Below are 12,500 nucleotides of genomic sequence, written 5' to 3'. Positions count from 1 at the left end.
AATAATAATAATAATAATAATAATGATGATGATGACAAATATAATATTGAGAGTGATGAAGAATTAATAGAAAGAATAAAAAAGAATGCAGACGCTTTAAATATGGAGAAACTCCATTTATTATACTGTGATGAATATTTTTATATATTTAAGAATATATTATATGTATTAAAAAGATGTGAAGTGTTTTATTTTTATACGAATTATAAAGTTGAAGAATTTTCTTATGAGAAAAATTTTTTATATGATATATTTTATATCATAGAAAAGAAAATTAATATTCAGGATTTAATTCAAATATATTATGATACATATAAAGATACAAATAATTATTTTGATTTATTAAAAAATATGGATATAGAAAATATAGTATGGATATATAAATATATTTTATTATTTTTAAATATACAAATATATTGTATTAATATATTTTTGTATTTACAATTACGATTAAATATATTATCACAAAGTAATATAAAATCATATTTACATATTTTTTTAACTTTCCCAAAATTAAGTTTATCGAATACATATATGAATGAAGATATAATAACAAGTACCTTACAACAAAAAGAATATTCTGTAATTTTTTTTATATGTTCCTTATGTAATATAATTACTTATGAAGATATACATAAATATGTGAATTGTTGTTTATCTATAAATTTATTTAAATTATTTTTTTTCTTTAAAAAAAATTACCATACCAATGATAATCGTAATTATTATGAGCATAATATAAAAATGTTGTCTGGATCTTTACATTATTTTCTGGATATTTTAAAAAATTTTATTTTTATTAATGATAACTTTGTTTATAAAAGGATATTAATTCAAATATTGGAGAATTCGTTATGTACTTATTCAATCCAACCCGTAGATTTTCACAATATGTTATTTGATAGTATGGGTTTTGGTACTCCTCACTCGAAAAATGAAAATGAAAATGAAAATGAGAGATTGTATAGAAGAAATGTAGAATTTAATGATGCGGATATATACAAGAAAAATGGTAATATTAAAAATGTGAACCATGGGTGTGATGAACATGATGGTAATGTTAGTTACTTTCAAACACCTAATACTACGAACGATTATAACAAGGAACTTCAAAATGAAGAATATAATTTAGATGTTTCAAATTTAAATAACATGTTTGAAGATGAGGATAGATACAAAACGAATCAAGATGTAAATATAAATATAAATATTTCTCTTGTTAAAAATATGAAAAAACATATTGAACAGAAAGAATTTTTTAAAAGGAATATTAATAAGAATCTTTTTTTAAATGTATGTATATTACTTTTTAAAAAACAGAATTTTCTTTTATATACTCATGATATAAAAAAAGAATATAAGAATATAAATACATGTCTTGAATATTTACAAAACGATAATTACCAATATGACATATATTCTTTGAAATATTTTTTACATAATTATGATTATAAAGAAACAGAAATTATTACCAATTTTAAAGAAAAGGAAAAAAGTTTATGTCCATTCATATCAGTCGAAAGCAAAAATATATTATTAGAAATATCATCTCTTTTTTTTTCTTTTGATTATTTAAAAGCTTATACAGAAGAAAATAATATTTATGGTGATAATAATAAAAAAAATTTTAAAATTAATAATATTTATAATATTATCGATAAAGAGAAGAAAAAAAATGAAATAAAAAAAAAAAATAATAATGAAATGAAAATAGAAAGAAAGAAAGAAAAAAATAATAATGAAATGAAGATAGAAATAAATAAAGAAAAAAATTTTATAGATAATACCATATTACATCCAGTTATTTTATACAACGTAAATAGATTATTGTTGGATTTTTTTTATGATAAAATAAGTAAAGCATCTATACAAACTTTAATAATATTTAACCACAATTTATTATCAATATATAGAATATTAAAAACATTAATAGGTACGAATACAAATTTAATAAATTTTAATGAAGTTACAAAAATTGTTGAAAAGTTAGCACAAGAAGAAGGAAATATTACAAAGAAAAACCATAAAAATATACATATGGTTATATTAGAAGATACATTATATTATAAAATAATATATATATTAAGAAAAAAAAATATAAATAAAGATACAATATATATAACCTATATAGAATATTATTATATCCTCTTAGATTATTTTTGTAAATATTTTTATAATAATATGGATAATTACTTTAAATATAATTATATGAAGAAAAGTACTGTAAGAAAAAAATATGTTAAAAATAAAAATATAAATGACACAAAAGGGCATAATAAAAATAATAATAATAATAATAATATATATGGTGATGATGATGATAATAATATATATTGTCATGATGATGATGATATATATTGTCATGATGATGATGATATATATTGTCATGATGATGATGATGATAATATATTTATATTTTTTGAAAAGATAGTTATATTTTTTTGTAACATTTTACAAATAAATAAATGCTTTCATATACTTATAGAAATAAAATTAAATTATTATTTTAAGATTCCATACGATATAAAGAATACATTTATTAATTTATTTACATATTTATTTTTTTTTTCCTTAAAAGTTCAAGAATTCTCAAGGTTTCAAATTATGATAGTACGATGTTTATCTTTTTTATTAAAAAAAAAAAATATTAATAAATTGAATGCTTACATTTTTCAGTTATTTTCCTATTTAGAAAATGATCAAATAAATATAAATGAAAAAGGGATGGTACATAGGAAGAGTTCAAAATATCATAGAAATAATCAAGAAGAGTATTCACATAATAACAAAACGAATGATAATAGTGTTAGTAATTTATATCGTGATATAGAAAATGAATATGATGAAAATCATTTAGAAAGAAGAAAAGACAGAAATGTATTTTCTTCTAATATGAATGATGATAAAAAATATAACAATCTATCTGATTTTAAATACACAAAAGAAAATATGGATATAAAAGAAAACTTTAGGATTGACATATCGTTTTTGAAAATATTTTTTTTGCTTAATGATGTAAGACAAATCAATTTAAATGAATCTAATGGAAGGAAGGATAAGCTTGAGAGTAAAGCAAAGAGGCGAATACAAAAATTAGATGTTCATAGGTACACATATAATGAAAATGATAATAATAAATATAATGATGGGAATACATTTTTATCATCACAAGATGAGGAAAAATCAAAGTCGTTTGATTCTAGTGATTCTTGTTCGGTCGACGAAAAGGAATCATCAAAAGGGTTATATGGAAATGATTTTGTTAATTCAAGTGATCATAATAATAATAGTAGTAATAATAGTAGTAATAATAGTAGTAATAATAGTAGTAATAATAGTAGTAGTGGTCGTAATAATAGTAGTGATGAAGTAGTAGTAGATCCTTATGATTATAACAACTATTATGAATGTAAAGATAGTAACAAATTTGGTGTTGTAGTAAATTATTTTTATGCACATCTTCCAAATTTTGAAAAAAGTTATAATATAAATTATGTAGTAGAAGACATAAGCTTTGATGATATATTTTTAATAAGTATTATGGATTTGTGGGAAACAAATAATAATAATAATTTATTAAATTTGATTAATGATTTGCTAAAAATTTATGAAGAAGAAAAAAAGAAGAAAATATATATTTGTACTAGTTTACTTTTAAAAATATTTAAAAGGATTATTAAAAAGAAAAGTAATTCATATTTTTTATTTAATATTTATAAAGCTTTTGAAAATGATATAAAATTAATATTAGACAGTATTAATATTCTAATTAAAAAATGGGTTGTATGGACTTTTAAAAATTGTGATAATATATTTAATAGAGAAAAAAATATTAATATTAAAAAGTTGGTTAAATTATTTTTTATTTCATTTTATAAATATTTAAAAAATTATTTTTTACAAATTTATTATCATTTTTTTTATAATAATCAGATATATAATAGAAAGAATTACAATTTTGATAATTTCTTTTTTTCTATTTTTTCAAAATATATTAATAAAATATTTGTAGAAATTTATTCCTCATCATCTTCTTCGACGTCTTCGAATTCTTCTTTTGTTTTTAATGTATCCAAGTTTTATATGATGAAGATGTGTATATCTATTATTAATAATATGATTGGTGTTGTGAAATATATAAACTTGGAGAGAGTTAAGCAAGTTTTTTATGAGCATAATATTATGATGGATGTCCATATGAAAAGTCATCTTCATCACGATATTGATGTGTACTATGGTCATGATAATTCTTATAACAACATTTATCAAAAAATTATAAAAAGTTACAGAGGAGAAGAAAAAGACACCTTAGATGTTATAAACACCGAATCAGTTCACCAAAATAGGAATGAAGATGATATAGATGGTTCTATAAATAGTTTAGATGTATTTAACGAAATTATGAGAAATATTATTATTAATCATAATAGTTTAATTAAGGATCATAACGATATGTGTACTAAAAAAAAAAGAATTAATATTTTCCAAATATCCTCTCCTGCGACATCTGAACAACTTATGAATAATCATTACACGATGAATTATTTAACAGATGTAATGTTGTTACAAAAGGATTATATATATAATATTGATAATAATATGAATGAACACAAGCAAAATGTTTTTAATAAACCATTTGATAATAATAATAATAATAATAATAATAATAATTTTATGTTAAATTATTTTAATTACATTCCAGAGAATAACAATAATAATTATCGCATGGATATAAAAAAAAGATACCCTCCTGAATCTTATGATAATAATTATTATATGTTTAATAATATTAAAAACGAAGAAGAAAATATACTATTACAAAATAATAGCATGTCATCAAGTATTTATATTGATAAGAAATTAATGAAGGATACTAAAGAAATGGAACCATTATTTAATAAAACAAAAGATATGAAAAATTATAATGAAGAACAAAAAAATAATGAACTAATCTCATATCCATATAATAATATGTTACAAAATAATATTATTTTTGTGAAATTCTTTCTATATACACAAAATTTATTACAAATTATATTTCAAAATAATTATATATTTTTTTTGAGTGATTTTCTTTTTATAAACTATAAAAAGAAAGAATACATCGAGGAAAAGAAAAATGGAAATCAAAATGTTATAAATATAAAGGATGAAGATAAACATATTACAAATATAAAGGATGGAGATAAACATATTACAAATATAAAGGATGGAGATAAAAATATTACAAATATAAAGGATGATGATAAAAATATTACAAATATGAAAAAAAAAAATAATAAAAATTATTTAACTATACTTATGTATAATTCACAAGAATGTTCATTTTATTATTCCATATTTAATACATTAATAAATGATTATAATTTCTTATATTATAGTAAAAAATATGATCCTGATTTATTAAACTCTTTTCTAATGAACACACATAAAAAAAATAAAGGATATTCAAAATTATATAAACAAATTGTTAATAAAATTATATATATGTATTCTTTACTTTTGAATATATATGCCAATTTCTATTTTATTAAAGAAATCCATGATATAGCAACGAATATATCGAATCAAATATTTTCACTTTTCGATACCTCTCATTTTTTGTTGAACCTCTTTCCAAAAAATTTATATAACATGGTTGAAGGGGTTAGTATATACATATAATAAAAAACAACACACATGCACATAAATATAAATAAATAAATATATATATATATATATATATATATATATATATATATGTATATATATATATATATATATAAATACATATAAATATATATACATATATCTATACATATATATTTTTTATTTTATTTTATTTTATTTTATTTTTTATTTTTTATTTTTTTTTTGCAGTATAATGTTGTGAGCAAATCCCTAAATAACGACATTTTGTACAAAAAAAAAAAAGGAGAACATGTTACCAGAGAGAATTTAAGCTTATCCCTACTTTCGTTTTTTTTAGAGGATTATAAGAGTAGCTGTTTTTTATATGAGAGTTTAAATACATTTTTTAAAATAAACAATTTTAATAATATATATTTTTTGTGTAAATATAGTAGTGGATATTTACCTTTGGAAAGGATCATAAAACTTTTTATGGACGTTATATTTGGTCACTTTATTAAATTTATAAATATAAATGAAAACATAAATGATTATGAACTTTTGGAAGTATTAGAATATAATGGTAATAAATGTTATGAGCTTTTAAGGTTTCTATTTTTTTTTATTAAGCAAAATGATTTAATAACTATAAATATATATAAATATATATTTGATATAATCATGTGTATTTTGGAGCAGTATATAGCACATGTTAATTATTATATATACAAAGGTAAAGCTTGGGATGTATTTTTTAATAAGTTGAAAATATTGAATTTAAGTCTGCATTTTGTAAACTCTATATATTTTAATATATTTTGTGATGATATAAATGCAGAGATCAAAAGAGAAAATGATAATAATAAAAGTAATGATAATAATAATAAAAATAATCATAATAATAATAATAATAAAAATAATCATAATAATAATAATAATAAAAATAATGAGAAAACACAAAACGTTGATGAACAAAGAAGGTCCAGATTATGGAATATTGTAGAATGCTTATTTTATAATGTTATAAACAAATTACATGTAAATTCCATAAATTGTTTAAAAAAAAATAAATTAGGATCATATAAATGTGATGAAGAGTTTCCAAAAGAATTAAATTGTAAAAGATATTTTTTAAATTATAATAAAGATTTTAAAAAAGAAATATATTATTATTTATACAATTTAAATATAGCTAGTGAAATATTTGAATTAATTATTAAAGCAATTTATATTAATGAAACGAAAATATATCCTTTAATCATAAATATTTGTTATGATAGAAATATAAGTAATATATTTTTTAATATTGATTATGATAACCTAAATAGTATTTTAGAAAAATATACATATTTACATAAAAAGAAAAAGGATCATATTAAAAATTTAAAATATTTATTATGTAAAAATAAATCTATACATATGCATAAATATATCTCTTATATAGATGATGATCATCTTATAAATAATATGTTACATTTATTAAGAAGAAAAAATATATATTATAAATATGTCCTTAATATTAATGAATATAACAACTTCTTAGATAATCACAAATGCAAAAGAAAAAGGAAATTTATAAATTATAATAATATCCAAAGTAGTTATAATAATAATTATAATATATATAATAATACAAATAATTTTTATGAATATCATGATTATATTGCTATAAAAAATATTCTACATAAAAAAATTGAATTATTAGATGATGATTATATTTGTTCAAGGATCTTAGATACACAATCTCAGAAAACGTATGGAGAAAAAAACTATTTATTCGATGTAAAAAATTATATTTATAATATGAATTTTATAAATAATAATTATCAAGAAAATTCTTATATAAATGATGTTATTAACGGCAAAAAAAAAATGTTTACATTACAAATATCAGAATATGATAAACATACTAATTATAATAGTTTATTTATGGATTGTGTACAGAACCATCATAATATAAAAAAAATGAATAGTACAAATAATATGAATCATCATATTAATACAAATAATAATTATCTTCATAATCATAATTTTATATCTAATTATAATTCTTTTAATGTACATGATAATAAAAAAATATATTCATATAATGAAAATTGTAAATCGGATGAAATCATGCAAAAAAAAATTGATATGAGTATTTGGAAAAATATCGATTCTATTTTCCCAGAAACATTTATAGATTCTGATAAACAACCTGCATACAATTTTGATCCCATAGATTCTATAAATTTGGGTTCTTCTAGATCGAACAATGAAAAAAAAAAAAAATATATTCAAATAGATAACCCTGTGAAAAAGGAATGTCTCTTGTTAAATATAAATTATGATAAACATGATAGCATTGTTTATAATAAGTATGATAATATGTTTCATTATGACGAATTACCGGATATTAATAACAATAATAATAATAATAATAATGATAATAATAATAATACTTGTGTTATTGAAGATATTAAGGATATATATGAAAAACGAATGAACAAGAATACAAAGAGGAATAAGGAAAAGAAAGAAAAAAGAAAGTATATTTTTCTAAACAATTTTAATAATAATAAAGAGAAAAAGATGAAAAATAATCAGAAAACAGTATATAGTAATAATAATATTATGGGGGAAGAGTTTTATAACGAATTTTATTTACATAATTTTAAAAATGAAATTAAATGCATGAAATATATAAACCTTACACAAAGTTTATATGATGTAAAATACAGATTATTGTTATTGTTTTATAAATTTATAATAATACTTAAACATAAAGAATTATTACAGAATGAAAATTATATAAAAGAAGAAAAAGAATTTTTAAAGAAACATCATATAAAAAAGAATATACCTTTCCTTTTTTTTATATATGAATTAATGATAACCTTTTTTAATACAGCAGAAAATATAAATAAAAATACATATTATTATGTATTAATAATAAATATTCTTGTAAATTTATTTTTATTTATAAATAAAAGAGATTATGATGATGAAACTTGTATGAGTAATATAATAAATAATGATAATAACAAAAAAAATAAAAATAATTTAATTGAAAATAAAAATGAAATATATAATACCAATATAAAGTCTTTAAAAAATGATAAAGAATATATAGATAATCATTCAAATTATGCTATGTTTTATTGTGATTTGTTTTGTGATGATTTTTTTATATCTAATGGGAAAAAAAATAAAGAAAATGTTGTATTTCATACATTACATAATATGTCCCATAAAGAAATGTCTAAATATGATTTGATAGGAAAGAATAAGTATTTAGAAAATTATATAAACAACTTAATATTAGAAAAGAAAAAGAAAATAAATAATTTGAATGTACATATTAATAAGAAAATGGATAATAATATATTATATTCATTTATAAATAGAATAAATGAAACACGTGATAATACAAAAAAGAAGAACAAATTATATATTAGACGTTATTATTTAAAAAAATCCATAAAATATAATAATCATTTATATAATATGCCTATCTTTTTATCCTTATTTCTTAGATGTGTTACTATACATTTACATTATTTTAAATTTTATAATAGTTATATATATTTTTTAAAACATTATAATATGTTACATATACCACATGCCGTTCTTAAACATTTATATTCAACACATCATTTTAATATAAATCTTTTTGTTAATATGTTAGAATTGTTTTATGTCTTTATACAAATTTATAATAATTATTTTGTAAGCTTTTGTGATATATCAAGTTGTCGTAATAAGCATGTCCAACGAGATCAAAGATGTCTGAACAATAATAAAAATAAATCTGAAGATAATGAAAAAATATATTGTACTAATAATAATGGTGATGGATATGATGATGATGGATATGGTGAGAAGAATGTATCTGGTATATACAAAGAAAATAATAATAAAATAAATGTCAAAGGAGATATATATAATATTGATAATATAAATGTATATCCTTTAAACGGAAAACTTGTAAGTATTTATTTAAATACCTTAAAAGAAATATTGAAAGAATGTTATGAATGTCATCTAGGTCATATGAAAAATAATGAAAATATGGAGAAATCATTTTTTATTGAGCATTTATTATTATATTTTTTATATAACCGAATTAATACAATATATGAATTGTTTTATAATTTTTATTTTACTTATTTAAGAAAAAAAGAAAATAATAATGATATATTATTAGATATTGTTAATGAACATATATATAATCTTATAGGAAATAAAATATATGATCAAATAAATAAAATAAATAATTTTCTAGACGATAAACAATATTATTATTTCTATATTAATACTTTGACATTTATAACATTAAATAAACAAATATGTATATATATAATCAAAAAAAAAATTTTAAACAAACTTATTTATATACCTTTTATATATCATTCATTATTTGACAAAAATAAAAATTTCACATCTATATATCATATAAATAATAATCAATATATAAGAAACAAAGATCATATAATATTCTGTTCATTAATTGTTTTTATTATAAAACTATTATATGTATTCGTAAAAAATTTTAAACACAAAAATGTGAATTTTAATAACCATCAAAATAATAAGAACCATGAAAATGTTAATACTAATGTGGGACATGTATTTCATTCATCCTTTATATCGGAAAATCCATATTATCATGTAACCAAGCATCTAGATTATTATAATGACCATACCTTTATGGAGTCTATGAAAGTTGCAACCAATAGGATTTATGAAAATCCATACTATAGGAATTATAATAAAGAACCGTACACCTCTAATGAACACAAAATTTTAAATAGTAATATGGATATTAACAATAGTAATCATTTTTTAAGAAGTAATGATGAAAATGTAAAAACAAACACAAATACAAATACAAATACAAATACAAATACAAATACAAATAAAAATTCTGATACAGATAATCATAATGATGCATATAATCATAATGATGCATATAATCATAATGATGCATATAATCATAATGACGCATATAATCATAATGATGCATATAATCATAATGATGCATATAATCATAATGATGCATATAATCATAATGATGCATATAATCATAATGATGCATATAATCATAATGATGCAGATAATCATAATGATACAGATAATCATAGTGATAATTATAATTCTCATAAATATAAAGGAACTTATAAAATTTATCGTATTCATGATGAGGAAGATATTATTCAAGATAATAATTATACAAACGATGATTATGTTAATACAAATTATAATTTTCATCAAAATAATAATTATCAAAACAGCTCCAAGGATAATAGCCATACTTATACTAGTTCGGGTGATGATAATTTAAATAATCCATTTATATCTTTAAATAAAGAAAATATATCCAAAAAAAAAAAAAACAAAAAAACAAATAAAAATAGAGAAGAAGAAAAAAAAAAGAAAAATGAAATTATACATAATGAAGTAGAATATTTCTTAGAAGCTATTTTAAATGTTGTAGGGAAATTATCAGATCGTATTAATTTTATATTTTTAAAAATCGAAAAAATTAATTGTCTAGCTATTTTTGAAGAATCCTATCTATATGTTGAACTACTAACAAAAATATCTTATTATTGTAATATTTATAATATAAATAATTTCTTAATATCTTTAATGGATAAAAGAGTTGAACATCATTTATTTTATATAAATAGAATATTAGAAAAATTCATTTACGAAAAAGAAGTTATTATATATCCATATAGTCCTTATGAAATTAATGCATCAACAAATGTACCTAATAATCAAGATAAAAAAAAAAAAAAAAAATCAACAAAAAATGAACTTACATTATTTACACAAAGAGTATTATATATATGTTATAAATCTATTCTTAATTATAATACAATATTATTGAATCTTATACAAACTCCTTATTTTAAAAACTCCCATTTTGTTATACATCTTTATATTTTGATACTCAAGTCAACTAGACTCGTTACAAATATCATTGAGCATTTCGGAAAAAAAAATACAACCCTAATAAGAACGGTAATAAGGATCATTCGAATTGTGTTGTGTGTATATATATCTAATGATTTCTACATAGAAATATATAGAAATATATATATATATATATATATATATATATATGTATATATGTTATATATATATGTTATATATTATTTATTTATTTATTTTTATTTTTATTTATTTTTATTTTTTATTTTTGAATCCCCTTATTTTTACAGATAAAAGCCAACGATAACAATTCATATGTACCAATATGCCTTGATATTTTAAATACAGAAAAAGAAAAGAAAAAAGAAAAAATACATTACACCAGAGGAGTAGGTAAATCCAATTTTACGTATTATCTTAGTGATAGCAATACACGTAGTGAAGAGTCCGCTTATCCTGGAGAAATTATTCAATACAATAAATCAATTGATGAATATATAAATACAAAAAGAGTTTATAAAAACGATCACTTATTTAATTTCTTGCCAGAAATTATATCATTAAAAACTTATTATAATATATTAAAAGAAATTTTAGAAAGAAGTGCATTCTTAGGAGCATTCGTCTTAGATAAGCTGAAAAATTCAGACGAAGATTCATGTTTAAAACAAATACTTGTAAGCAATATTTTTTCTTATTTAATACATATTAATGCAACCTTATTACCATCAAATATATGTACAAATAATCTTAAAAAAAAATGTACACTCATATATAATTATGTTATGAATGTTCATAAAAAGTGAGCACCATCACAATATTTATATATATGTACATACACAATATATATATATATATATATATATTTATGTATATAAATTTTTGTTTTTTTTTTCTTTGTTAAAACTTTTACATTTCACTGTTTTTTATTTTTTTTTTTTTTTATTATGTTCATTTCATTTTTAAGATAA

The 12,500-nt window shown here is 18.8% G+C and overlaps 1 protein-coding gene across 1 annotated transcript in view; it reads left to right on the top strand.

The window, feature by feature from the left end:
- The window catches only part of PF3D7_0212400 (conserved Plasmodium membrane protein, unknown function), a gene marked incomplete at both ends in the record, with an annotated part of 12,689 nt that extends 354 nt beyond the window's left edge, over positions 1 to 12,335 (top strand). Inside the window, 3 exons of the mRNA XM_001349594.1 lie at positions 1 to 5,646; positions 5,860 to 11,619; positions 11,820 to 12,335. The exon at positions 1 to 5,646 is cut by the window's left edge and continues 354 nt beyond it. Of these exons, the coding sequence (XP_001349630.1) occupies positions 1 to 5,646; positions 5,860 to 11,619; positions 11,820 to 12,335 (11,922 nt within the window). The remainder of the gene's footprint in view (positions 5,647 to 5,859; positions 11,620 to 11,819) is intronic.
- Positions 12,336 to 12,500: the final 165 nt, after the last annotated feature.

Source organism: Plasmodium falciparum (assembly GCF_000002765.6).
Source record: "Plasmodium falciparum 3D7 genome assembly, chromosome: 2".
NCBI lineage: Eukaryota > Apicomplexa > Aconoidasida > Haemosporida > Plasmodiidae > Plasmodium > Plasmodium falciparum.
The sequence above is the reverse complement of the archived record's forward strand: the minus strand, read 5'-3'. Positions and strand labels throughout refer to the sequence as shown.